The sequence below is a fragment of the Jaculus jaculus genome, chromosome 8 (assembly GCF_020740685.1).
Source record: "Jaculus jaculus isolate mJacJac1 chromosome 8, mJacJac1.mat.Y.cur, whole genome shotgun sequence".
Taxonomy (NCBI): domain Eukaryota; kingdom Metazoa; phylum Chordata; class Mammalia; order Rodentia; family Dipodidae; genus Jaculus; species Jaculus jaculus.
In genome coordinates, this window is record NC_059109.1 from 139,836,845 (window position 1) to 139,864,265 (window position 27,421).

Sequence of the window (27,421 nt, forward strand, 5' to 3'; positions counted from 1 at the left end):
GATCCTGCTAAGAATCTAAACATTAAGTCATAGTGTACCACCTGTGACTACTAACCTTGTTAGTCATTTTATCAATCACACACTTGATGCTGGTCTAAGCCTCCTTTTAACAAGACTGGTGTAAAGGGTGAGGGCTGGAGAAGCTGAGGCAGGGGCAGTATGGGGTGTTCACGAGATTGAAGCCTGGAGGAACTCCCCTTCCTGGCCGGAAAGACATGACTGAAACCTGAAGGACTGCTCACTGTGTACCACAAAAGGACCACCCTGGGTCTGGCCTGTCAGTTGCTGGAATTCTGTAGACCCGCCTACCTGCCTTCCATTGGCTTGGGGCCTGCCAACAAGGAACGCAGGCACTCACGTGTGAGAAATGGGGAAGAGCCCACCTGAACTGCCAGCTGCACCTAAATAATAGTTTTCACAAGAAAAGGATAAAAAATGGGGATGTTTATTGGGCACTCAGGGATGGGCAAGAGGATGGGAAGGAAGGCCTACATGTCACCACAACTGGTTCATGATTGACGTTAAAAGCTGCTCCAATCTTATTTCATCATGATGCTGCTTTCTTCTGTTTCTTCTTTTCATTTTCTTCTTTTTCTTTTTCAATCTCAGCAACATATTTCTCAATTTCTTCAGGATTTAGAATCTGCCCCAAAGAAACAAGTACAAGGTTAAACAACTGTCCACATGGTACCAGCACCTCGGGGTAGGACAGCAACTTCACAGCCGCTGTGGAGAGGCTTTAGGCAACTGACCAATCTGGTCAGCAGAGCTGCAACTGGCAGCCTCAGTGTGCTGGGAGAGCATGCAGACACTATCTCCAGCTACAGAAGGGAAGTTTAGACATTCACAGGGAGCTACAGCGAAAGCAGGAAGGGCGGCTGGCAAGGCTCTCTACTTCAGAGGAAAACATCAAGCCAAGGAAAGGTTTTCACTCCTGGCTCAGAACTCTGGTGAAGAAACAACTGGGGGGAGGGGTGCACACCTACAATTACAGCACTAGGGATGCCAAGGCAGGGAGATTATAAACTTAAGAACAGTATGGCACATACCTTGAGGGGCTGATCTCGCCTCATGACAGCAAGTTCAATGTTTTTGCCACCAGACTGGACCACCTTGAAAAAGGAGGTCTACTGTCAAGACCAAAGCTGGTCTTAAAGGGACCTCAGACAATGCACACCAACTACACTGCCACACAGGAGTGTGAACACCTGCACTTTGTCCCAATGCTCTCATCAAGCTGCCTAGGCGACTTTTCTGCACAGTGGGCACTTCCAGCCAGCACTTATCGCCTGGCTGCTCCCTTTGGCTCCACCTGCTTCATCTTGCAGCCGTCAGCCCTGGTCTTTCCTTCCACAGGCCTCTGGAAGGCCAGGATGGTGTTTCTTATGCTCCACCCTTGGCCTAGCCTCAACCGTGTAAAAGAATCAAGAGCCACACCACCTCCCCAGAGCTCTGTGAGGAGCAGCACTTAAGACAGCCTGTGGCACAGATCACGCTTATCTTTCCCAGACACACTTACTTCCAAGAGTGCCTTGATCACCAGCTTGATGGTCAGGTCATCTGTCTCGATGGCTTCATCAGTATAGTTCTTCTCCAGGAACTCACGTACTGACTTGGCCCCCCGGCCTATGGCATTGGCCTGAAAACAGACGTGGGATCACATAGCACCATGTGTGACACCCAGAGCTTGCCAGTGGTTCTCCAGCAGTACCTGAGCTCCTGTAGACCCAGGCCCTGCTCTTTTCAGCACAGGGCTATTTAAACAGCTGTTGGGCTGGAGAAATGGCTTAGCAGTTTAAGGCGCCTGTGAAGTCTAAAGACCCAGGTTCAAATTTCTAGTACCCATGTAAGCCAGATGCATAAGGTGGTGCATGCATCTGGAGTTCATTTGTTTTTCAAATAAATGAGGTAATAATTTGTCCACAGTAAAGGTAAACTGTCTGTGCTCACTAGTAGAAGTGTCACAGAATAGGTGATGGGTGCAGAACCGAGCTAAGAAGTTGTCACCAGTCACGGACGGAGTTTACAGGGCAGTCAGCCCGGTACATTCCAGCAGCCCAAAGTCCCTGTGTCTTGCCATGAACTCACCTTCCATGCATGGTATGTGCCTGAGGGGTCTGTCTGATAGAGCCTGGGAGTGCCGTCAAAGTCAAACCCCACAATAAGGGCAGAGATGCCAAATGGTCTGCGCCCGTTGCTCTGTGTGTAACGCTGCAAGAAAGAGACCGCCACTAAGCCCACTCCACGCAACCCACAGTTCCAACAACAAATGGCCCCTGCCGACAGCTTTCAATAGCCTCCCTTTCTGCATTTTCATCCTTAGATGTCCTAGAGACAGGGACTGCAGTATAGAATTTACCTGGGGCTACCAGAAAGTCAGTGCCACATCCAAGCTACAAATGACTCTAACAGCACACTATGAAGTGGAGATGTCTGTCAGCCCAGACAAATGCTTGGCAAAAAGTGGTTCAGCACAGCAAGGTAATACTAGTACTCCATCTTAAGAGAGATGGTTCAGTGGTTAAATGTGCTTGCTTGCAGAAGCCTGTCAGCCCAGTTTTGATTCCCTAGTACCCACGTAAAGCCAGATGTACGAAGTGATGCACATGCCTGGAGTTCCTATGCAGTTGCAAGAGACCCCAAACACCCATACCCACTCTCTTCCTCTCCCTCTCTTGCCCCCACTTCAAATAAGTAAAAATGTTTATTAAAAAATAACATTAAAACCAGTATTACCCTTCCAGAAACACAAAAATTTAGGATGGTCCCAAGCCAGAAGATGGCATCAGAACTGTGCCACCAAACTATAGAAGCTTGCCTGGCATGGTGGCACATGCCTCTAATGCCAGCATTCAAGAGGCAGAGGTGGGAGGACTGCTGTGAGTCTGAGGGCACCCTGAGGCTACATAGTAAATTCCAGGTCAGCTTGGGCTAGAGTGAGACCTTATACCTCCAAAAAACAAAAAGAAAAAAAAAATGGAGAAGCTAGATTTAAGTTACATGCACGCAAGAAAACAGCCACACCTGCCAAGACCAAGTGAGTGTGTAGCACCCACCTGCTTCAGACTGGCGATGTAGCGGGTGATGTACTCCACTGTGACTGGGTCCTCCACAGTCAGCCGGTGACTCTGGCACTCTACCCGGGCCCTGTTGATGACTATCCTTGCATCTGCAGTGAGGCCTGCAATGAGTAAAGAATTACAAAAGGTAGCCAGGCGTGGTGGCCCATGCCTTTAATCCCAGCACTCGGGAAGCAGAGGTAGGAAGACCAATGTGAATTTGAGGCCACCCTGAGACTACATTGAGAATTCCAGGTCAGCCTTAGCAAGTAAAACCCTACCTCGAAAGCCCCCTTCCCTCCTCCCCCCCCAAAAAACTGTATAGTCACACTCCAAAACAAACTGCTCTCTGAAAGCTTGTCAGCGCAGTTTATGACAGACTGTATCACATCCTCTTTAAACATGCTGGCTGAGTGAGTGCTCAGGAATCTCAAGAAAATCCCTAGTTTTGTTTGGGTGAACTGAGATCTGAAGGAAGAGAAGGAAGCCTTACTGATGGGAGCACTGTGGCTGCTGGGGAAGGCAGAGGAGAGACACTATTCTTCATGCCACAGGTACCCTCCAATGTCAATGAGGGAGCCACATGGGAGGCTACTGGCCTCTCAGATCCAAAAATACCTGTGGCTCAGTTGCCTGGGCTGGGTCTACCCCAGTGGAGAAGTCCTATTCTCGTACCAAATCCATTTCTTAGAAAGGATTTCCAGGCGGGTGTGGCGGCACATGACGCCTTTAATCCCAGCACTCAGGAGGCAAAGGTAGGAGGATCACAGTGAGTTCGAGGCCACCCTGAGACTACATAGTGAGGTCAGCCTGGGCTAGTGAGACTCTACCTTGAAAAACCAAAACAGGGGGGGGGGGGGGGAAAGATTTCCATTCATCTAGTGTACAGGTAGGTGCCACAATCACCCCACCATCCACCAAAGCTCCGCTTATCTCACACAGACGCTGGAGATGGCAGACCCGGCAGCCCAACATGTACCTGCAAAGGCCATGCAGACATTGTCATCCAGAGCACAGATCTTCCGCACTGTTCTTTCATCTTGTAGTTTGGCCACTGATTTTTTTTCCACACCAAGAACAACAATGTCCCTTCCTCGAACACCAACCTTAAACAACAATGCACAAGTCACTTTTTAGAGTCCAAGAATTACATAAGCAGGAGAGAGCTTAACCTGGCACACCAAACTGAGACAGCTAAGCAAACACACAGCATAAGGGCAGATATCAGCACAGGCCACACAAGGCTTAGGACAGCTGCCACACGAGACTGTGTGATCCCTACACTCGGCCCTGCACTACGTGTCACACACTGTTACCACACCAAGGACATGGATCCACTCTTGTGGATTAGTGCAAGTATCAGGACTGGGGTGTCCAATCCCATGCCTTCCCTCGTATTTTTTTCAAGGTAGGGTCTTACTCTAGCTCAGGCGAACCTGGAATTCACTATGTAGTCTCAGGGTGGCTTAGAACTCACGGCCATCCTCCTACCTCTGCCTCCCAAGTGCTGGGCTTACTAATGGTGTGCACCACTATGCCTGGCTTTCCCATTTCTTTAAAACACAGAGGCAGTTACACATGTACTAAACCTAGGAAGGCAGGCACTGTCAATGTTTTCATTCAACAAGTAGTCCTGCACAAGACCCGGTGGACTGAGGAACCTCTTAGTGCACAGCCACACTATGGCTCTCACTCTCCTGCCCACTTGGCCAGTGCATACAGTGTTGGGGGAAGGGTCTCTGCTACCAGATGGACCACTTCCTATGTGTAAATATCTTTTCCCTGTTTATGGCTAGTATCCTAGAAAAGGATGCAGCTATTATTAAAAATAGCAAAAAAGGGCTGGAGAGATGGCTTAGTGGTTAAGTGCTTGCCTGTGAAGCCTAAGGACCTGGTTCGAGGCTCCATTCCCCAGGACCCACGTGAGCCAGATGCACAAGGGGCGCACGCGTCTGGAGTTCGTTTGCAGAGGCTGGAGGTCCTGGCGCGCCCATTCTCTCTCTCTCAAATCTGCCCCTTTCTGTGTCACTCTCAAATAAATAAAAACAAAAATTTTTTTAAAAAAATAGCAGAAAGGACTGGGTCAGTGGAAGACCACTGGACTAGCATGTTTGGACACCCAGCTCTGGGAAAAAAAAAATGGCTGGGTACTTACTTACAAAGCCTGTCAGCCTGGACTCAACTCCCCAGGAACCACTTAAGGCAAGTATCTTTGAGACTAATGTTCCCCTACAACATGCGCGCGTGCGCACACACACATTTAAGAAGACAAACTGTCAGATAAGCCTTGGATCAAGAAAAAAAGCAGAAACAGGGTTGAAGAGCTGGCTCAGCAGTTAAGGCAGTTGACCCTGATTCAATACCCCAGTTATCCACATAGAACCAGATGCACAGAGTGGTGCATGCACCTGGAGTTCGTTTGTAGTGCCTAGAGGCCCTGGTGTGCCCATTCTCACTGCCGTTTGCTCTCACTCTCTCAAATGAATATTTCTTCAAAAAAAGAAGCAAAAACAAATGAACGACCAACCAGATAAGACATGCCTGGCATAGAGGGTGCTAGCCCAGTAGCTGGCATGAGTAATGTGCCTGGCCCTGACCCTCTACTTGCCAGGAACATCTCTACACAGTCCCGTACAAGTGAGCAGCTCCGCCCACAGTGCCCAGGTTGCAGTGTTTCAGTTTTCACAAGCCTCCTGTGCCGACTCTCACAACCTGCAGTATGACTCAAGGGCCCAGAGAAGCTAAGTGGGTGCAGCAGGTAACTGCAGGTGGCTGGCAGGAGGGTAACTGGGGATGGGCCCCCGCAAACTCCTTTCGCTTTTGGGTCCTGGTCTTACTGACGGCCGGCCTTGAAGCTATCGAGATTCTCCTGCCTTTGCTTCCGAAGTGTGGAGATTACAGAACCTGGCCCTGCCAGAGAGTGTTTCAGATTTGGGGGATCTTAATTAATTTCAAAGTGATTAAAGTCGGGAAATGGGGGCGCTTCAAGACTCAGAATCACGCGTGCTGCTTTCTGCCCACCCACATCGCTGCAAAGCCAGGCGAGTGTGTCCGGAAGACGCCACCACCTTTCCCAAGTGTCGCTAAGGTCCCTGAACTACAGCCCAGGATAGTCGACAGGGGCCCGCCGGGAACAAGAACCCAGGGTCTGAGGGACAGGCCGACCCGGAAGCGGCCCGTCACCCGCGCAGGGCCGACGGGCCGAGCCGCCCTTTGTGCACGACGCAAACCCAGGGCCCGGCCGGGGAGACAGATGACCGCGGCCTCCGCCGGGGCGCCGCGCGGACCGGGCCAAGATGGCTCCGGCACCGTGGCCCGCATACCCTCGCCAGGGCCGCCGACCCCGCCAGCGAGCGTGGCGCCGCCGCCGTCCTGCGCCGGCCGGCCGGCTGTACGCGGCCCATGGTCCCGCGTCCCCTTCCCGCCCGCCTTCTCCGCGCAGACAGGCGCGCGGGTGCGGGGCCCAGGCGGCGGGCGCGCGCCCCGCTCCCCGCCCGGCCCGGCTCACCGCCGTCGAGCCCTTCTTGACGGCCTCCTGCGCGTACTCCACTTGGAAGAGGTGACCGTCGGGCGAGAAGACGGTGATGGCGCGGTCGTAGCTCATGCCGGCGGGAGCCTCGCCGCCGCCGCCGCTCAAAAGCGCACACTCACGGCCCGCGCCGCCCGCCCGCCCGCTACGCAGCCCGCGTCGGCGGCGTCCGGCGTCCGGCGTCAGGAGGACGTGCGTCGCGCCGGGGCGGGGCGGGGCGGGAGGAACCACCAGCGCCCGGCGTGGGGGGCGGCGCGGCGGCGGCGGGCCGGGCGCGGAGCGCGGGCTGGGCGCCCGGGGACCCCACGCGGGACCCGGCCCGGGGCGGCGGAGGCGCGCGGCGCGGGGGCGCGGCGGGCCCGGGCGCCCGGCGGCGGCGAGCGGGAGGACGAGCCCACGGCGCGGCGCCCCCCGCGCCCGCGCCCGCGCCCCCGCCCCCGCGCTGCGGAGAATGGGCGCCGCGGGCCGCGGGACGCAGCCGGAGAATAAACCCCGACGATCCCGGGCCGAGCCGGCGCCCGCACCATGTCCGTGGCCTTCGCGTCCGCGCGGCCCAGAGGCAAGGGCGAGGTCACGCAGCAGACCATCCAGAAGGTGGGCCGGGCCGCGCGCCGCGGGGCTGCGGGCGGGGGCCGGGCGTGAACAAAGCCGGGCGCAGCCCCGCGGCCCAGAGCCCGACGGCGGCCCCGGGCGCTCACCGGAGATCCTGCGCCAACTTTGCCCGCGGCGGTGGGCGACCGCGCCGGACGGCAGCCGGAGGTGCCAGCCCCGGAGCGCGCGGCGGGCCGCGGCCGTGCGGTCCGCCCCGGGCCCGCCGCCCCTCGGGGCCCGGCCGAGGCGGGGGCGCGTCGCGCTCCGCTGACAGCCTCGGTGGCGACGGCCGCGCGTCCGAGCGCAACTTGACGAGTGGCGCAGCCCGGAGGTGCCCACGCGCCGGGTACAAAGGGACGCCGAGGTGTGCGCGCGGCTGCCGCGGCCGGATCTCGGGCTCTCGGTACGCAGCCGGCCGGGCGGCCCTGCCCCTCGCCGGTCACTGTGCTTGCGCAAGCCCGCGCCGCCTGCCCGCTACCCTCACCGAGACCCGGGTTCCTCCGGCAGCCTCTGTTCGCTCGGGTCCCCGTGTTCTAGAGATGGCGTTTGCATGGGCTTGGGCACATCTTTAACAAAAGCCCTAAGTTTTAGCGTGGAGACTGCCGTTGTTGCTGATTTTCTGTAGCTGCTGGACATCCTAGCAATATGCACCGTCTTTCTGAACTCCTGGGCCTTGGTGACCGCTTCTCCCTGGAGAGCTGTGGGACTCCTGGGGCTCCCTTTCTCCTCCCCCCCCCCCCGCGTTATGATCGCCCTTAGTGTCCCAATCTTTAGGAATGTGAGGTTTTTCACAGATGCTTGAACTGCAGCCAGCTCTGAACGGGGGAGATTATTGGAGCGGAGCGTGTGGTTTGTAATGCGGCTTTTTAGTTGGCTTTATAAACGCTGCGTTCCAGGCTCCATTTGAAAGGCTTTAGAGATCTTTCTCATTTAATGCTTCTCCGAATTTATATACAAAGGAAACTGAGGCATGGGAAGGCTGAGTGGTAGAGTTAGGCAGGGTTCCCTCATGGTGGCTCCGGGTCTGCTGTAACTGTGCCCATTAGTTGGGGACTGAAGTACTCAGAGGGTTGAGCACCAGGCAGGTGGTAGAAATCCCAAGGGTGTACTGACCGTGTGGTTTTGGAGCCTGACAGTCACTGTTGCCAAAGCTACCTTTGGCTTCATTTATCCAGAAATTTGTGTTCCTGTTTGCTCTTCATTGAAGCTCCCCAGACTCTCCGAGCACAAGAGTGTGTTGGAGAGCTGCCCCTAATATCACATCAGAATAAAAGGAGGTTTGCTGGCTGCGCCCTAGCATGCCGGACAGAAAATCTTCCCGTGGGCACTTGGAGGTAGTCCTTAGTTTAGGGAGTAACTGCCCTTGACCTGGTAAAGCTTTTTTTCTTTTTTCAAGGCAGGGTTTCACTGTAGCCCAGGCCGACCAGGGACTCACTTTCTAGCCCTCCAGGCTGACCTTGAATTCACAGTGATTCTCCTGCCTCAACCTCCCTCAGCCCTCCTGAGTGCTAGGATTAAATGCATGGGAAGGTGACCTGGAATTCATTTTGTTGCCCAGCCTGGCCTCTTAACTCAGTGATCCTCCCACTTCATTCTCTTGAGTACTGGGGTAAGGGCGCGTGCCACCACACTGGCCCTGGCATTAAGGTATTGGGCCTTTTTCCTGTGTGTGTGCAAGTGCGTGTGCATGCATGTAGAGGCCAGATGTTGATGTTGGGTGTCTTCCTCGGTCACTCTACCCCTTACCTTTTTGAGAAAGGCTCGCCAGTGAACCAGTCAGGCTGATCAGCTGCTTCCAGGGATCCCTGTATGCTTCTGGTGCTTTTGCTGAAATGCTTGGATTACAAGTGGGCCGCAGCACCCACTCAGCATTTACTGGGTATTGTAATTCCAGCCCTCATATTTGAGTGGCTCATTCGTCTTCCCAGCCCACAACCACTATTCATTCATTCATTTACAGTTGACAAGGTGTCAGGGAGACTGCCTCACCCTGCCTTCTTGGGCTCTGGTGGCTTCTGCAGCCTCTGAGGCATCCTTGTGTGTGTTTCACTGTCACCTAATCCAAGGTGCCCACCTATCCTAATTTGATCAGTTTGCAAAGTTCAGGGTTTTTTTTTTTTTGTTTGTTTGTTTGTTTTTGAGGTAGGGTCTCAGCCTAGCTCAGGCTGACCTGGAATTCACTGTGGAATCTCAGGGTGGCCTTGAATTCATGGTGATCTTCTTACCTCTGCCTACCCAGTGCTGGGATTAAAGGCGTACGCCACCACGCCCAGCTAGTTGAGGGGTTTTTCAGGAAAGCAGAAGTGAAATCTGCAAACTTGAGCAAGCCACAGGCAGCAACCCTGCTGTGTATGGCCAAGGGCAGCCCTGCACATGGCCTGCCGGTGTAGGCAGCAGGGACCAAGAGCAGAAGGTCTGAAGAAGAGCTGGCTTGACCCGGAGCCAGTGGCCTTGTGGTGATTGAGTCCAGTGCATGGGGAAGATGTGATGAGAGCTGGGTGTTGGTGAGGACAGCGGGGACATGACCGGGCCTGAGACCTTGAGCTGTTGCTGAGTGGTAACCCCACGGACCCTAGTGGCCCGGGACCAACCCTGACGTACTCCACCCTGTGTCTGTGCAGTGGTGCTCATGGCTGCGTTCCTGGGCACATGAGGAGGATGCTGGCTGCTTCCTACCATTTGGTACACAGTAACTGCTCAGGAAAAGTTATATGTCTTGGTTACTGTGTTTGTGTCCTTAGCTAGAGCATGGGAAGGTGTCTGTCTGCTGGTGGAAGGCCCCCTCCCCTGCCCTGCGCTCTCAGGAACAGGTGGGACGCTGACAAGGGTAGCTCTGTGGGAGCAGGAGTGTCTGCTCGGATGGGCAAGACGACAAAGCCAGCAAAGGGCGCCTGGACCAGGAGTGCGCAGGCAGCCTGGTCCCAGGGCACCTGTGCCCACATGCAAGGAGCCAGCCTAGGTGAGGGTGGGCAGCGCAAGAGTGTTCGGGGGCTGAGCAGACAGCAGTCACCCTGTGCCTTCCTGAGATGTGGAGCAGAGAACATGACCAATCCAGTTGAGATGTCAGCTTGGCCTTTTAGAAAGTTAGAACTGTCCCTACAGTGGTAAATGACTTCCAGGTATCTGCTCTTGAGCAGGGGTCCCACTCTCCCCCCGCCCAGCACAGGTGTATATTTCTGCCTCTAGGATGGGCAGGAGTGATGTTCGCTTACTCTGTCCTGGGGTCCACCAGGGAAGGGGCAGCCCTTTTGCTTCTTTTTGCCTTCTGTCAGGCAAAGGAGCCACTCTGCAGGGCCTTTGGATCTGAGAAGTGTGCTCTGGCAGGCAAGGAGGAACAGGGACAGGTGTTTTCTGAGGGCACCAGCAGGCCCATGCTATCTACTCAGTGAGGCCTGGCTGGGTGCCCCACTGAGCACTCCAGTGGTGTCTCTGGTCTGCCCTAGCCTAAAGAGGGACGGTGTTGGGAGCAGGACTGAGTGCTGCCCACCTCCCTGTAACACCCCTCCTGTATGGATAGGCCCTGGGGTTTCTCAGCTGTGTGGAGACTGGGTGAGTGAGAGGACAGCTGCTGCCGGTGTGGCTCTTTCTTTATGCCCCGGGCATGTTCCTGGGTTTCTGAGCCAGTGGACTCACCCCGCACCTGTCTCTGTACTTGGAGTCCCAGAGCCACTTCCCAGAAATCTCCAAGCTTTGGGCATTGGGAAGGGCCAGCCATAGTCACCCCTAGCAGGTGCTGAATAAAGGTGGGTAGGACTACCAGCAGCCCTGGGTGGCTGGCAGCTAAGGAATTCGGGGGGTGGGCTGTTGTCCTCTGATTCCCGTGCAGTCTGGGGAAATGTGGTGCCCGACTTCTGAGCCTGTGGCATGTGAAGGAGAGAGAAAACCAACAGCTGAGAAGGTGCCAGCATGGGGGTAGGAAGAGAGCTTGGGGGGTGCAGTGCAGAAGGAACCATGGGCAGGGCCCACTTAGCCTGCCTGTTAAAGGGGCACAGATACGATTCTCAGACCTGAGGGAGGTAAAGAAGGGCCCGTTAGGCTTACTGGGCTCAAATTCTCTGATTCCTGCGTATGATTTCTGGGCTTGTTTGCTTGCTTTCAGCAAGCAGGTGATGTGACCTGACAAGCTATACTGTGGCTGAAGTGATCGGCGAGCCCAGTGTTGTAACTGATTGTCTTTACCCTTGTGATGGGGCACTTGAGCAGGAGGGAGAGGGCCAGAATTGTCTCTGGCACTTGGCAAACCTTAGGAGACTGCCAGTCAAGAGTCGTGTAAAGAAGAAGCCGTTACTGGCACGAGGACACGATGTGCTTATTACAGCCTGGTTTTTATTTTATTTATTTCTTTATTTATTTCTTTTGGTTTTTCGAGGTAGGGTCTCACACTAGTCCAGGCTGACCTGGAATTCACTCTGTCGTCTCAGGGTGACCTTGAACTCACAGTGATCCTCCTACCTCTCTCTGCCTCCCTAGTGCTGGGATTAAAGGCGTGTACCACCACGCCTGGCTGGTTTTTTATTTTTTTTATTTTTTAATTTTTAAATGTTATGTTTATTTATTTATTATTTGAGAGGAGAGAGAGAGGAACTTCTTGTAAACATTTCAGGTTTTGTGCTAAGGCCTCTTTTGCCAGCTTTTCTTTTTTAAAAAAAAATTTTTTTTGTTTATTTTTATTTATTTATTTGAGAGAGAAGGAGACAGAGACAATGGGCATGCCAGGGTCTCCAGCCACTGCAAATGACCTCCAGACTCGTGTGCCCCCATGTGCATCTGGCTAATGTGGGTCCTGGGGAATTGAGCCTCGAACCGGGGTCCTTAGGCTTCTCAGGCAAGCGCTTAACCGCTAAGCCATCTCTCCAGCCCTGGTTTTTATTTTTGATAATTTATTATCTATTTGCAAGCAGAGGGAGAGAGAGTGCCAGGGCCTCTCGTAACCGCAAGTGAACTCCAGATGCTTGCACCACCTGGTACATCAGGCTGATGTGTGAACTGGGGGATGGAACCTGCACTGCCAGGCTTTGCACACAAACACCTTAAACTGCTGAGCCCTGTCTTGAGCCCCACAGCCTGGATGTTAATGTAACCTGAGAAGATTCTCATGGCAGCAGGATGATGTGGTTGTGCTGAGCTGTGGTAACCTGCATTTCTAAGCATTCAGAGAAGCACAGGCAGAAAGTGAAACCTGTGTCATATGAGGAAAGTGAAAATCTGTTTGCTCTTGTGTCAGCATCATTGTATTTTACCATGTGCTTAGATAAGTCTTGGAAAATTGGGCTTAAAAACTGGAAGGTGGTCTAGCATTTAAAGGTACTTGCAAAGCAGGCTGGCCGAGGTCACTTCCCCGGAAGCCCATGTGAAGCTGGGTAGGCATTTGTTTGCAGTGGCAAAAGGTTCTGACATATCCATGTATACACATACACACAAGTGCGAATAAAAACTTTTTGTTATTGCTGTTATTGTTTTTGTTTTTGAAGTAGGGTCTCTCACTAGCCCAGTTTGACCTGGAATTCACTTTGTATTATCAGAGTGGCCTTGAGCTCTCGGTAGTCCTCCTACCTCTGCCTCCCGAGTGCTGGGATTAAAGGTGTGTGCCACTATGCTCCAGCAAAGGGTTTTTTTTTTTTTTTTGTTTGTATTTTAGTTAGACATGTGTACCAAATGTGAGATTGTAAGCCAGGAACCAGCACCCCCCAAACACATTTATGTGTGTACGTGTGTGGCTATTTTGAAACTCAAGCAAGAGAATCTCAGGGTTAGATCATCATACCTCCAGAAATCTCCTCATGGTTGGATCATCATGCCTCCAGAAGTCTCCTCAGGGTTAGATCACTGTGCCTCCAGAAGTCTCCTCAGGGTTAGATCACCATGCCTCCAGAAGTCTCCTCAGGGTTAAGTCATTACTCCACTCTGGAAATCTCATGGTTAGATCTTTGCGTCATCAAAAGTCTCCTTATGGCTGAGGAGAATGCTCAGTTGGTAAAGTGCTCACTTCACAAGCATGAGAACTTGTGTTTGTACCCACATAAATGCCAGTCGTGGTTACACCTATAACTGGGAAGGGAGAGAGGTGGGTCCCTGGAGCTCACTGTCCAGGTACTCTAGCTTAATTGAGAACCTTAACTCAAAAAGAGGTGGCCAGCCCACTGAGAGTAGCAGTGAGGTTGTCCTGTGGCCTCTGCATGCTTGTGCACACACACATGCATGCACACCACACATATACACAATTTTGTTTTGTTTTTTCAAGGCAGGGTCTCACTCAAGCCCACACTGACATGGAACTCACTCTGTAGTACCAAGCTGGCCTCAAATTCAGCCATTCTCCTACCTCTGGCCTCCCAAGTGCTGGGATTAAAGACATGTGCCGTTATACCTAGATCACACAAAAAATTTTAAAAGCCTCCTTAGGTCATTTTTGAATCCAGAAATTTCAGAATGAAATCACTGCTTCTTCCCAGGTCTCCTCAGGGTTAGGTCGTGGTTTCTCTAGAAGTCTTCTAATTAAGTCATCAATTCTCTGACTGTGTCCCTCAGGGGTGGGTAGGTCATTATACTTCCCAACGCCTTCTCAGATCATCACTTCTCTGAAAATCTCTTCACAGTTAGGTCATTGCTCCAGAAGTCAGTTAAGTCATTGTTCCTCAGGAAGCAAGGGCATTTGTCCTACAAAAGTCCCTTCAACAAGATGGCTCCTCGTGTCATCCCTCCTTTGAAAGTCTCCCCATGTTTTCCTGTTTAGGGTGTAATTGATTTTTGTCCCCAATTGAAACATTGTTATAATTTCATTACCTTTCTTATTTTCTGACTCTTTAGAAATGTATTTGTGTTTGGGCCATCCGGGCCTCTTGTTACTGCAAATGAATGTCACATGCATGCAATGACTTTTTTGTTTTGTTTTGTTTTTGGTTTTTCGAGGTAGGGTCTCACTATAGCCCAGGCCGACCTGGAATTCACTATGTACTCTAAGGGTGGCCTCGAACTCATGGCAATCCTCCTACCTCTGCCTCCCAAGTGCTGGGATTAAAGGCGTGCCCCACCACGCCCGGCTGCAGCTACTTTTTTTGCATTTGGTTTTACATGGATGTTGGAACATCAAACCTCAGCCAGCAGGCTTTGCAAGCATGGGTCTTTAACTGCTGAGCCAAATCCCCAGCTCTCTGACTCCTGATTTTTTTTAAGTTTTATTATTATTTTTTAAACTTGGGTTTCTTTTTTTAATATTTTTTATTTATATTTATTTGAGAGCAACAGAGAGAGAGAGAGAGGCAGATAGAGATAGAGAATGGGCACGCCAGGGCCTCCAGCCACTGCAAACAAACTCCAGACGCATGTGCCCCCTTATGCATCTGGCTTACGTGGGTCCTGGAGAACCAAGCCTCAAACCGGGGTCCTTAGGCTTTACAGGCAAGTGCTTAACCGCTAGGCCATCTCTTCAGCCCAAGATTTTATTTTTATTTATTCATTTATTAGAGACAGAAAGAGAATGGGTACGCACAGCAGGGCCGCTAGTCACTGTAAATGAACTCCAGATACATATGTCACCATGTGCATCTGGCTTACATGGGACCTGGAGAATTGAACTTGTGTCCTTAGGCTTCACAGGTATGTGCCTTAATCACTAAGTCATCTCTCCAGCCCCCCCCCCCCCTTTTTGAGATGGAATCTTGTGTTGCCAGGCTGGCCTTTTGAACTTCTGGGCTCAAGAGTTTCTGTGGCCTTGTCTTGGGAGTATTTTCATTTATTTGTGAGCAGAGACAGAAGGAGAGAGAGAGAAAGAAAATATGAGAATGGACATATTACCGTCTCTTGCTACTGTGAACAAACCCCAGGTGTATGTGCCACTTTGTGCATCTGGCTTGGCATGGGCACTGGGGAATTGAATCCAGCCATCTCTCCAACCCCACTATGAATGCTTTGTTTTGGTTTGGTTTAGGTAGGCTGTTGCTGTGGCCTAGGCTTACCTGGAAGTCACTATGTAGTCTCAAGGTGGCCTTGACTCACAGAAATCCACCTACTTCTGCGTCCTGAGTGCTGGGATTAAAGGTGTGTGCCAGGACACCCGGCCCCACTATGAATGTTTTTTTTTAATTTTTTTGTTTTATTTATTTATTTGAGAGCGACAGAGAGAAAAAGAGGCAGAGAGAGAGAGAGAATAGGCATGCCAGGGCCTCCAGCCACTGCAAACGAACTCCAGACGTGTGCGCCCCCTTGTGCATCTGGCTAACGTGGGTCCTGTGGAATTGAGCCTCAAACCGGGGTCCTTAGGCTCCACAGGCAAGCGCTTAACCACTAAGCCAACTCTCCAGCCCACTATGAATGTTTTTTACTGAAGTAAGCTAGCACACACACTATGTGCACTTTAGGAGAACATGGTAACAGTTCAGTGTTTCCTTGTACTTGTAAATGCTGCATAATGGGTGGGTTCTCCCTCTTGTTTACCTACTGTGCCTGATGCCAAGTGACATCCTGTCCATACCACTGTGGGGTTTACTTTGCGTCCTTGGAAAGAATCCCTGCCTGCGAGTGAGCAGTCAGGAGTGTAGGAGGGGCACCTGAAACCTGGGAGGAAGTCCTGTACCTTCTGGAGGTTGTTTCCCAGCGATTAGTGTGCAGGAGCTGGGTGGAAAAGCGCCCCCACGGCGCATAGATGAGCTCACTGGCAGTTCTGGCCAGCAGCGCCACCTGGTGGTTCGCTGTATTGGAACAGCTTTTGTGGTGAGCACGGTATATTGGGTATAGTATCACCTCACCTTGGGGTGAAAGCAGTAAATAGCAGAGAGAAGACTTGAAGCTGACAGAAGGGACAGAAGAGATTGTGCAAGCTAAAGGGTGGAGCAGAAAGCTGAGCTCAGTTGACTCACCGGCAAACAGCAGTTATAGGGGCCCATGTTACAGAGCAGAGTAAGGGGAACAGAGCAGGAACGTGCCCCTCCCCCACCTCACAGCCAGGAGGACTCCACCTGCTTCTTGGGCCTGCAGAGTCACTGTCCATGGTGACTCCTGTGGCTGAGGTGGAAAAAGGGCTGTCTTTGAGTGGCAAACAAAGGCTTTGAATGGGCTGGAGAGATGGCTTAGCAGTTAAGTGCTTGCTTGTGAAGCCTAAGGAATCCGGTTTGAGGCTCAATTCCCCAGGACCCTAAGCCAGATGCACAAGGTGGCGCACACATCTGGAGTTCCTTTGCAGTGGCTGGAGGCCCTGGTGTGCCCATTATCTCGCTACCTCTTTGTCTGTTGCTCTCAAATTAATAAATAAAAATAAACAAAAAAAAATTAAAAGAAGGCAGCAGGTCACTGGGCTTGGTTCCCCTGGGAGGCTGGTCACTGGTCACTCCAGGTGAGGAACAGCCCACACTGTACCTGCCTGGCCATTGTATGTTTTCTGATCCACCACACTTTCCTGTCTCCTCCAATTCCAACTCTTCCTAGCCATTCTAGTGCTGCCCCCAAGTGGCACTCCCGGCGGAGGGTTAAGTGTGCTTTACCTGCCCAAGGTCTGATGTGAGGCACCCACCCACAGACGTCTTCATGCCCGGCTCCCATCCCCTAGCTCCCACCCATGCCACACACAGCTAGAGCTAGCACATGAGAGTGTGCAGGATCCCTGGGCTCTACGGAAGACAGGCCTTCAGACAGCTGGCTTCAGCAAGCATTCCAGTATCTCCTGCAGACTTGTCAGCACACCCAGGCGGCCTTGGGATCACAACCCAGTGCTTTCTTGCACTGATGAGTGCACCAGCCACTGGCAGAGCAGAGTCAGGGGTTTCTGACAAGTTCCCAACATTGCTGAGACTGGAGCTCTGGCCTGTCCCACGGAGCTGGGAGCCCAGGACCATCTCTGGAGTGCCCATGTCTGGTCACTAACCTATATCACTCAGTGAGATCAGTCTCAGGCTAGGATTTTAGGTCATGAGCCTGTGCATACGCACATACCTACAATATGAGTAAGACAGGGTAATAGAGCAGTATTGACTTTTTTAGACCACAGACTGGTCCTACTGCCCCACTGCATTTAAAAAAAAAAATTTTTTTTTTTTGAGGAAAGTCCAACAGACTGCCCCATTTCTAGTGAAAGGGAGCAAGTGAGTGAAAGAGAGAGAATTGGCATGCCAGGGCCTCCAGCCATTGCAAACAAAATCCAGACGCATGTGCCACCTTGTGTATCTGGCCTACATGGGTCCTGAGGAATTGAACCTAGGTCCTTTGGCATTGCGGGCGAGCACCTTAACCACTAAGCCATCACTCCAGCTCCCCACTTTATTTTTTGTTGAGCTCAGGGCTTGTGGGAACCAAGAGGGGTGAGGCAGAAAGTTGGTAGCCCATAGTTCCCTAGTCCCCCCACCCACCCCATGCAGCTAGCCCAAGTCTATATCTGTGGCTCCTCATGATTCCTACTGGTGGTTCTATCTTCTTCCTTTCCCTCACTGGTCCTGACTGAACATAGCCCCTGTGGGAAGTCTTTATGAAACTCTTCAGTTATGTGAGTCTCCTGCCCCAGGGATACCTCTGGTGGCCCTGTGTGCTTGTGCAATTATGGTTTCAGTACCCTCCCTTTGCAGTGGGGGCACTAGGATCTTGATTGTCCCACACACACCCGAGCGTGTGCTCTTGGCGTCCATGCTGTTAACCTGGTGGGATCTTGTTGAAGGTGAGTGTTGAGGGCACCACACTCCCTGCTTACACCATTTTCCTCACAGATGCTGGATGAGAACCACCATCTGATCCAGTGCATCCTGGACTACCAGAGCAAGGGCAAGACAGCCGAGTGCACCCAGTAAGTGACCATGCTGGCCTGGGTACCGAGCCTGGCCCCCATCCAGGTAGCACCACCTCGTTTTCTCCAGGTACTGGGAAAGCTTCCTTGAGTGCAGAGCAAGCTGTGCCTGAGGAGGTCAGATAGGACCCTAGAGGACAAGCCCTGAGGGAGGTGGGAAGCCTTGTCACCAGGGTGGGAAGTGGGCGGGAGGAAAACCATTGGTGCAGGCCTGCCACATCCCGCTGCCCTGGGAGCAGTAGCAGAACACTGAGGGACAACCAGTGTCTCTGGGTGGATAGAGTGGGTTTACTGGCCTACCTAGAGGCAAGAGGTTTGTAAAGGACCTCAGGTCTCTCCTTTCCCACTGATGACCCTCATGTGGGGCATTGTGCCCCCAGGTACAAGTGGTACGAAGGCTTCAGACCCCTCAGGTATTGTGTGAGATGCCAAGGGCCTGGGCATGTGGTATGTGTGAGGCCTGGATCCCTACCTGGTGTGATGGTGGGTGACACCTTGGGCTCCTTGGTCATTCCTGTTTCCTTGCTGGGCTTTCAAGAGATCCACTGCCAGGGAGTTAGCTTGATGCCTGGCTCCATGGAGCAGCACCTCTGACCTTCTTTTCTCTGTTAACTTCACGCTCTACCTCCATGGCTTCTTCCCGCTTTATTCATTTTTTGATTTAATTTTTATCTTTTATTTTTATTTATTTATTTGAGAGCAACAGACAGAGAGAGAGAGAGAGAATGGGCGTGCCAGGGCCTCCAGCCACTGCAAACGAACTCCAGAACTCCAGATGCCTGCGCCCGCTTATGTATCTGGCTAACATGGGTCCTGGGAAACCAAGCCTTGAACCAGGGTTCTTAGGCTTCACAGGCAAGCGCTTAACCGCTAAGCCATTTCTCCAGCCCATTTTTTAAATATTTTTTTATTTTTTATTTTTATTTATTTGAGAGCAACAGACAGAGAGAGAAAGAATTTTTATCTATTTATATGACAGCGGCGGACAAAGAGAGAAAGAGGCAGATAGAGATAGAGAATGGACGTGCCAGGGCTTCCAGCCACTGCAAATGAACTCCAGACACATGTGCCCCTTTATGCATCTGGCTAACATGGGTCCTAGGGAATCGAGCCTCAAACCGGGGTCCTTAGGCTTCACAGGCAAGCACTTAACCGCTAAGCCATCTCTCCAGCCCTTTTTCATTTTTTGAGCAGACCCAGTGCCACCTTCCTCTTGGCCCTCGCCTCCCTCTTTTCAGGATTTCTGTATGGAACAGGAGCCTGCTCCTTCCTGACCATGGAGAGCTGCAATGGCTGCTTGTCTCCAGCTGGGCCTGAGCCTGGGTGTCACTGAGGCCAGTGTCCTGGACAGGGTTTGACTGGAGGTCAAGGCTGACTTTGTTAAACAGTTTCTTCCTCAGATCTGCCTCAAGCATGGCATGTTTGTCTTCCTAAGTGACCCATGTACTTCCCCCACAGGTACCAGCAGATCCTGCACCGGAACCTGGTCTACCTGGCTACAATAGCTGACTCCAACCAGAACATGCAGTCACTACTCCCTGCTGTGAGTACTGCAAGGCTCTGAGTATGTCACCTCACGTAGTTCACCAGGAACCCTGCACTGTGAGGCATCAGAAATGGGGTAGAAATGACCATGAAGTGATCCTCCCTGTCACACGGGTGAGGATTGAGGATACAGTGGCTGAGGTAAATAAGTGAGGTTATGGTCAGCTTATGTAGTAGAGGGAAATGACCCCAGAATCAGCCAGGAATGGTGCAATGATGCCGGGCAGACAGTGAGGAGCAAGAAGGTATTCTCACTAACATTGTGAGCCCTTCTGAATGACATGAGCACTTACAAAGAATGTGTGTGTGCAGGTGTGGTGGTGTAAGCCTTTAATCCCAGCACTCGGGAGGCAGAGGTAGGAGGATCACTGTGAGTTCAAGGCCACCCTGAGACTCCATAGTGAATTCCAGGTCAACCTGGGCTAGAGTGAGACCCTACCTCCAAAAACCAAAAAACAAAAAAAAAAGTGTGCTCCACCAGGATCACAAAACAGCTCAATAAAGGTTAGTATGTACTTGCTCTGTAACCTAGTCAGGCCTTAAACTTGCCATAGTCCTGTGTCAACTTCCCAATGAGCTGAGATTCTAACCCTGTGCCATCAGGCTTTGCTGGAGACTCTCTTGTTGGTCAGGCACAGGCAGCCTCTGTGTGCAAGTCTTTGGAGCTGTTATTTGATCTGGTTGGGAGTTTGAGCGTCACCCGTATGTGTCACCTCCCAGCTTCGTTCTGTCCTGGGACTGAGGAGATGGAGGATGAGAAGGAGGGCATACAGGCAGTGAGAGTGTAGGGATCTGACGGCAAGCCAGCTCCACAAGGACCCTCAGTCACTTGGACAGCTGAGTCCGTGAGGGTTGGGGTGGGCACAGCATGGTAGCAAGAGAAGGGATTCCCTGACATCCTAGGAAGGAGCCAGTTTTAAAAAATATTTAACTTATTTATTTGCAAATAGAGAGACCGAGACAGAGAGAATGGGCATTTCAGAGCCTATAGCCACTGCAAATGACCTCCAGATGCATGTACCCCTTTTGTGCATCTGGCTTTACATGGGTACTGGGGAATTGAAATGGGGTCATTAGGTTTTGAAGGCAGGCGCCTTAACTACTGAGCCATCTCCCCAGCCCAGGAGCCAGTTTTTAACTTCCAAATGTATGTGGATGAACTTGGCTCTCATTTGTGTCAGAAGGCTTACACAGACCACATGTTTTATATGGTCTACATCTTGGCCTGAAACCATCACCATCCTGCTAAGTGTGACAGTGGTCACAGTGTGGACACGCAGCAGATGTCTGTGCAAGCCTTGTGATCCATTGACTCGGGTGGCTTGTGGTAGCTGTCCTCAGCACTGACCTTCCTGTTCCTGCAGCCTCCCACACAGAACATGAACCTGGGCCCTGGGGCGCTGAGTCAGAGTGGTTCCAGCCAGGGCCTGCACCCTCAGGGCAGCCTCAGTGATGCCATCAGCACAGGCCTGCCTCCCGCCTCCCTCATGCAGGGCCAGATTGGTAATGGTGAGTAGATTTTTCACTTATGAGGTTACTGAGGCAGCTGTGGCTGGCTGGCTGCTGTGGCAGGGCACATACACCCTGCAGGGCTGGTCATGGTGAAGACTCCTCTCCATCCTGGCTACAGACCCGCTGCCAGTGCCTGGTGTATGGGTGGTAAAGTAAAAACGTGGAAGGCATGAGGCTGTGACTTAAGCTGAGCAGCTCCATGTGATTATGTCCAGTGTGTACCTCACTGCAGAAGCAGAATGTGGGGCTCCTTGTGAATTCGCTGCTAAGAATGAAAAGCTTTGGCTTTGGAACTCTTAGCAGTGGCTGAGTGGGTTACAACAGGCCCAGGCGTTTCTTGTCCTTCATTAGCACATTTTATTACTCACTTCAGCATTAACTCATTCACGGTGTTGCTGACCTTGGTGTAGCCTCCCTCAACATCACCAGAAGGGTGTCTTTATAAGTGGTGACCTGGTCCCCAGCACCTGACATGCCCCTCTTCTACCCCTCCCGCAGGTCCAAACCACGTGTCCATGCAGCAGACGGCCCAGAGCACGCTGCCCACAACCTCCATGAGCATGTCCGGCAGTGGCCATGGTACTGGGCCTGGCTATAGCCACTCAGGACCCACCTCACAGAGCGTCCCCATGCAGGGCCAAGGTGCCATTGGCAACTATGTGTCTCGGACCAACATCAACATGCAGTCCAACCCAGGTAACAACCCCATCCATTGGTGACCAGGGAGCCCGGGTCTGGCCCCGGGCCCTGGGAAGCATGAGTGGGTCTTGCCGTCCCTGACATGTGGCCTTGCCAGTAGGCACTGCTTGCTGCTCTTGCCTGGAAACTTCCTCAGGGAAGGGCTGTGGTTAGGCAGCAATTCCAGCCCTGGACTGTTTCTCAGAGGCTTCAGGGAAGTGGATCATGAAGGACAGCACAGGGCTCAGAGGTGGAGCACAGTGGTTCCCATGCAGGGACATCCTGGCAGAGGCCAGGGTGCAAGAGCTCCAAATGCCTGGCTGGAGGTCCAGGCCTCTCTGCAGACTGGAGGCTCTCGAGCTGGCCTTCGGTGATAGCGGCTGCTGGTCATGGGACAATGAAGCATTTGAAAGCTAGCGGGTCCTAATCCAGATGTGCTCTGAGTGATAGACACTAGGTTTAGACACATATTACTAAAAGGTTGTGAAGTATCTTCTTAACATTTTCTATGACAATTACATGCTAACCACTAATTTTGGAAATACTCAGAACATATTGTTAAAGTTGACTTCACCTGTTTCTTTTTACTTTTTTAGCATGGTTACTAAAAGCTTATTTATTTGTTTACTTATTTGCAATACTGGGTATTGAACCCAGGGCCTTGTGAATGCTAGGCAAATGTTCTACCACTGAGTTACACCCTTGCCCTTTCTACTTTCATCGTCAAATAGAGTCTCAATAAGTTGCCCAGGCTGGCCTTAAACTCATTCTGTGGCCTTGAACTTTTATTTTATTTGGAGAAAGAAAGAGGAAGAGGCAGATAAAAATAATGGGTGCACTAGGGCCTTTAACTGCTGCAGATGAACTCCAGATGCGTGTGCCACCTGTTCATCTGGCTTACATGGGTCCTGGAGAACAAAGCTGGTCCTTTGGCTTTGCAGGCAAGCGCCTTAACCGCTAAGCCGTCTCTCCAGCCATGGCCTTGAACTTTTGTTCCTCCTGCCTTAACCTCTCCAGTAGCTGGAATGGTAGGCATTTGCCACCAACCCTGGCTTCCTGCATACTTTAATGTATGACTCTCATCTCATTTCTGTTGGAGAGTTTCTAAGCAGGCAGTGTGTGAACAGACCAGCAGTGGGAACAGCTTATCCCCAGTTGAGAAGGGTTACTTTGTCAAGAGGTGGTCGGGATAACAGTGACCACTCCAGGACTAATGATGGGGCAGAGAACTATACTCAGTCTTCTGTCACCTTGGATGGGCAGGGAAGTGCCTCTTTCTGCTTGCCATGGGGGCCCAGGCTGTTCTGCCCAATGATCTTTTCTGCGTTGGCTAAATATTGGTGTTAAGGGCAAAGGTCTGACCATGTGCCAGGGCATCTCCAGAGCTGTGGTTTGGAGTTATGGTAACTTAGAAAAATAATAAGGGATCAGTGTAATGAGGAGGGAGTTGGGTGTTCACTGGGAAGGAAGGGGGGGACTTCCTGAGGGTTGTTTTGAGGTCTCTGTCCTTTCATGCAGTCTCCATGATGCACCAGCAGGCGGCCACATCCCACTACAACTCTGCACAGGGCGGGAGCCAGCACTACCAGGGCCAGTCGCCCATTGCCATGATGGGCCAGGGAGGCCAAGGGAGCAGCATGATGGGGCAGAGGCCCATGGCACCCTACCGGCCCTCCCAGCAAGGTAGAGCTGCATGCACGGGCCGGTACTCCTATGTCTCTGTAGAACCTGGGGTTGTGAGGTTTCCTCTTTCCTGTGAACCAGGATGTTGAGCCTGGAGGTGTGGTGGGGACCAAGCATGCATGCATCAGCTGTCCGTGGAGCAGGTGGTGGCTATTCCAGGTGCACGGTCAAGAGCATCATGGAGCTGGAGATAGGAGGAGAGGGAGGGTTTGTAGTCAGGTGGCCCTGGGGTGTTCTCAATGGGCCAGGCTGCTTGGTAGGGCTCTGTTGCTCAGCTGGGTGGCCACACCGCACTGCTTACTGTTCTGAGTGTCCCCTCACCCCCTCAGGCACCTCTCAGCAGTACCTGGGCCAGGACGAGTACTACAGTGAACAGTACAGCCACAGCCAGGGCGCTGCGGAGCCCATGAGCCAGCAGTACTACCCAGATGGTAAGGCCTGCCAGCTCACGACTTCTGGGACCTAAAACCCCTGTGGTCTGCAGTCAGAGCCTCCCATGTCTCCTTTGTGTGGGCACATAGGGACGTAGGGTGGTCCTGGTCTCTGGAGAAAAGCTTCAGCTCATGTCGCCATCCACACCTACTCTCTTGGGGCCTCTCACCTCCATCCCCAAAAAGCAGTAGGCGGGGCCTCCTGTCACCCACGTATGTGTTTTAAGGTGGGCTCAAACTCCCAGCCTCCTGCTGTCACTTTTACGAATTGTTCTTTGTCACCTTTCAGCCAACTTTTAAGTCATTCCAGGATTTGTAGAAATAGCATTTGAAATGATCTTAAATGCTGGGTATGGTGGCCTATGCCTATAATCCTAGCACTCGCCTGGCTAAGGAACGGGTGCAAGGTAAGTGCAGAGAGCAGCCGTGGGGCAAGACATAGCACCTGGTACGAGATGGTGCATGCGCTGTGGGCCTCCTGTCAGTCACCTGCCCAGGTGCTGCAGGCACGGGCAGTAGAGAGCAGCGTGAGCAGTCGGGAGGCGGCCATGCGCAACTCGGGCCTGTGACCTGCAGCAGCTTCATGGCAGCAGGAGGTGGGACTTGATGGCTGCCTTTTAGAGAGAGAGGAGGCTCGGGGCGGGCAGGCTTGGCCAGCTCAGCCTTGTCTGCCCCCCTGGCCTGAGCACTCTGCCCTGTTCCGTGGGCCTGGTTGTTTCCTCAGAGTTGGGGTAAGAAGAGGTCACCACTGACAGTAGCCTGTCTCTTCCTTGCAGGCCACGGTGACTACGCATACCAGCAGTCATCCTACACGGAGCAGAGCTATGACCGTTCATTTGAGGAGTCCACACAGCACTACTATGAGGGAGGTAAGGAAACCGGGAGGTGTGTGTTGGCCTGAAAGCGTAGATACCACGTGGGCCCAGCAGTTATGGCGCCACCCTCTTAGGAACAAGCAGTGCCCAATCCAGTAGGTCTCTCCTGTGTCACTGGAACAGGCACAGAGGGCACGCGGCTGGTGTGGTTCTGTGAAGTGGGGATTACTTCTGAAAGCTGCAAGTGCCGGGCTGTGCATCAGGATCTCGCTTGCCTTGTTTATTTGGGGAACAAGACAGGGTTCACCTGGCCATGTGGGGTCAGGGTTACTTGGGGCAAGCCATCCTTCCAATCAAGCAGCTGAGGCCTAGAAGTGACTTTCACAGCCATCCAGACATGGTTGTTCAGCAGGATTGAATGCACTCATAGCCTCCTGAGACAGGCCAAGCATGCTTGTGGGTGACAGAACTGTGCATTTGGCCCTGGCATTTCTTCTAACCTCCACTGGCTAAATAGTACATCTTTTGGCCAGGAGCTTGTGACTCCAACGTGGAAAATCTTTGTAGTGCAGGATGGCTGTTCTGGAATGGGGTCAGGCAGCTGCGTGCCTTGAGCATGACTCTGAGCAAGCAGCCTTGCTTTGTAGTACCTGCCCACTCTGACATAGACCTGCCCGCTCTGACCTAGACCTGATATAGACCTGCCCGCTCTGACCTAGACCTGCACTCCTGATATAGACCTGCCCACTCTGACATAGACCTGCCCGCTCTGACCTAGACCAGATATAGACCTGCTCACTCCTGATATAGACCTGCCCACTCTGACCTAGAACTGCCCACTCTGACATAGACCTGCCCACTCTGACCTAGACCTGCCCACTCTGACCTAGACCTGCCCACTTCTAACATAGGCCTGCCCGCTTTGACATAGACCTGATATAGACCTGCCCACTCTGACCTAGACCTGCCCACTCTGACATAGACCTGCCTACTCTGACATAGACCTGCCCACTCTGACCTACACCTGCCCACTCTGACATAGACCTGCCCACTCCTGATACAGACCTGCCCACTCTGACCTAGACCTGCCCACTCTGACAGACCTGCCCACTCCTGATACAGACCTGCCCACTCTGACATAGACCTGCCCACTCCTGATACAGACCTGCCCACTCTGACATAGACCTGCCCACTCTGACAGACCTGCCCACTCCTGATACAGACCTGCCCACTCTGACATAGACCTGCCCACTCCTGATACAGACCTGCCCACTCTGACCTAGACCTGCCCACTCTGACCTAGACCTGCCCACTCTGACATAGACCTGCCCACTCTGACCTAGAACTGCCCACTCCTGATATAGACCTGCCCACTCTGACATAGACCTGCCCACTCTGACATAGACCTGCCCACTCTGACCTAGAACTGCCCACTCCTGATATAGACCTGCCCACTCCTGATATAGACCTGCCCACTCTGACCTAGACCTGTCCGCTCTGGCTGAGGAACTGAGGCAGATGAGTCAGGCCCTGAGCAGGCTGAGGGGGCCCCCTGAGCAGACACTACTCATAGACTTGGTCAGTCTTTGGCTGCCTCAGGCTTCGGACTTGCTGGTCTAGCTGTTGTGGGGAAGCTGTAAGGGCCACTGTTAGACCCAAGGGGAGAGAAAGCAGAAAGCCGCGGCGGCCTGCAAATGATGCAGCTTGTTCTTGCTGTTGTTTTTCGAATAGAGTCTCACTCTAGCCCAAGCTAACATGGTACTCACTTTGTAGTCCCAGGCTAACCTCCCAACTCAAAGCAATCCTCTTACTTCTACCTTTTCTGCTGGAATTAAAGGTGTGTACCACCACACCTGGCAAAATTTAAAAACACTTAAAAAACAAAAAGTATTTGTGGAGCTGGAGAACTGGCTGGCTCAGTGGGTAAGAGTGCCTGCTGCCCAAGCATCAGGACCTGAGTCCCATCGCTGTTGCCCATGTAGAAAGCCAGGCACGGCACGGGTGCCTGTAACCCCGCTACCGAGGGTGGAGGTGGAGCCCAAAGGGTCAGTGGGCTTCTTGTTAAACAGTGAGCTCCAGGTTCAGTGAGAGGCTCTGTTTCAGGGGAATAAGGTAGGAGAGCAGTGAAGGAGGACACCAGATGTCCTTCACTGTCCTCTGCATATGTATGTACAAGGCTCATGCATTTGCACACAATTACATGGTGTGCACACAACACACACCAAAAAATTATTTGTGGTTAATAAGCCCACATAGTGAAACTGTTCCATGGTTGGCCCATCGTAGGGTGTGAAAAATGCCCACCCGATGCTTACGGCTTGGGGCTGGACAGGCCTGGGACGCCCTATGTGGCCCAAGCCAGTAGTGAGCTCATGACAGTCCTTTTGCCTCAGCCTCCCAAGTACTGAGAGGATAAGCATAAGCTCCCGTAGCTGGGAGAAGTTGGATGCATCATAACCATTTTTAAATGGCTGGTCCAGTGGCACAAAGCACAGTTCTATCACTGCAAAGCCCTCAGGCCATCTTCAGAATAAGAATATTCCAGAAGGCAGTACTAAAGGTATACCTTGTTAAGTACCTCTTTACCTCACACTGCCCATCCCAGCACCATTCCTCTTTCTGCCTCAGAATTTGGCTGCTGGGGACCTCATGTGAGTAGATCAGTGTCTGTTCTTCTGTGACTGGGTCCTTCACTCACCTCGTCCCTAAACTTCACATGTGCTATGGCTCATCAAGATTTCCTTCTCTGAAGACAGTGATACCCAGTTTGTTTTCTGTTCCTCTGCCCACGGACCCTTTGGTGGCTCCCATGG

The 27,421-nt window shown here is 52.4% G+C and overlaps 2 protein-coding genes across 3 annotated transcripts in view; one reads left to right on the top strand and one right to left on the bottom strand.

The window, feature by feature from the left end:
• Positions 1-424: 424 nt before the first annotated feature.
• Positions 425-6,723, bottom strand: Psma7 (proteasome 20S subunit alpha 7). Its single transcript, XM_045156290.1, has 7 exons — positions 6,568-6,723; positions 4,039-4,165; positions 3,057-3,181; positions 2,089-2,211; positions 1,520-1,639; positions 1,050-1,112; positions 425-643 (listed from the first exon to the last, which is right to left on the bottom strand). The coding sequence occupies exons 1-7, from the start codon at positions 6,661-6,663 to the stop codon at positions 548-550; spliced, it is 750 nt and encodes a 249-aa protein (XP_045012225.1). The 5' UTR covers positions 6,664-6,723; the 3' UTR covers positions 425-547.
• Positions 6,724-7,045: 322 nt separating this feature from the next.
• Ss18l1 (SS18L1 subunit of BAF chromatin remodeling complex) overlaps positions 7,046-27,421 on the top strand; it is a 38,074-nt gene continuing 17,698 nt past the window's right edge. The window contains exons 1-8 of one of the 2 annotated variants that reach the window (XM_045157398.1): positions 7,046-7,182; positions 17,868-17,944; positions 19,403-19,487; positions 20,854-20,998; positions 21,500-21,697; positions 23,198-23,362; positions 23,692-23,793; positions 24,570-24,662. In XM_045157398.1, the coding sequence (XP_045013333.1) occupies positions 7,114-7,182; positions 17,868-17,944; positions 19,403-19,487; positions 20,854-20,998; positions 21,500-21,697; positions 23,198-23,362; positions 23,692-23,793; positions 24,570-24,662 (934 nt within the window). In that variant the 5' untranslated portion in view covers positions 7,046-7,113. Of the gene's footprint in view, positions 7,183-7,562; positions 7,583-17,867; positions 17,945-19,402; positions 19,488-20,853; positions 20,999-21,499; positions 21,698-23,197; positions 23,363-23,691; positions 23,794-24,569; positions 24,663-27,421 lie in introns of those variants that run through there. The other variant, XM_045157399.1, reaches the window with a different exon arrangement.

What these genes read in the sequence shown, in the direction of transcription:
- Psma7 (XM_045156290.1), bottom strand. Translation starts at nt 6,663, where the DNA reads ATGAGCTACGACCGCGCCATCACCGTCTTCTCGCCCGACGGTCACCTC. An exon ending in TCAAGAAGGGCTCGACGGCG is followed by an intron (nt 4,166 to 6,567) that starts GTGAGCCGGGCC and finishes TTGTTGTTTAAG; the next exon opens with GTTGGTGTTCGAGGAAGGGA. An exon ending in TGTCTGCATGGCCTTTGCAG is followed by an intron (nt 3,182 to 4,038) that starts GTACATGTTGGG and finishes TACTCATTGCAG; the next exon opens with GCCTCACTGCAGATGCAAGG.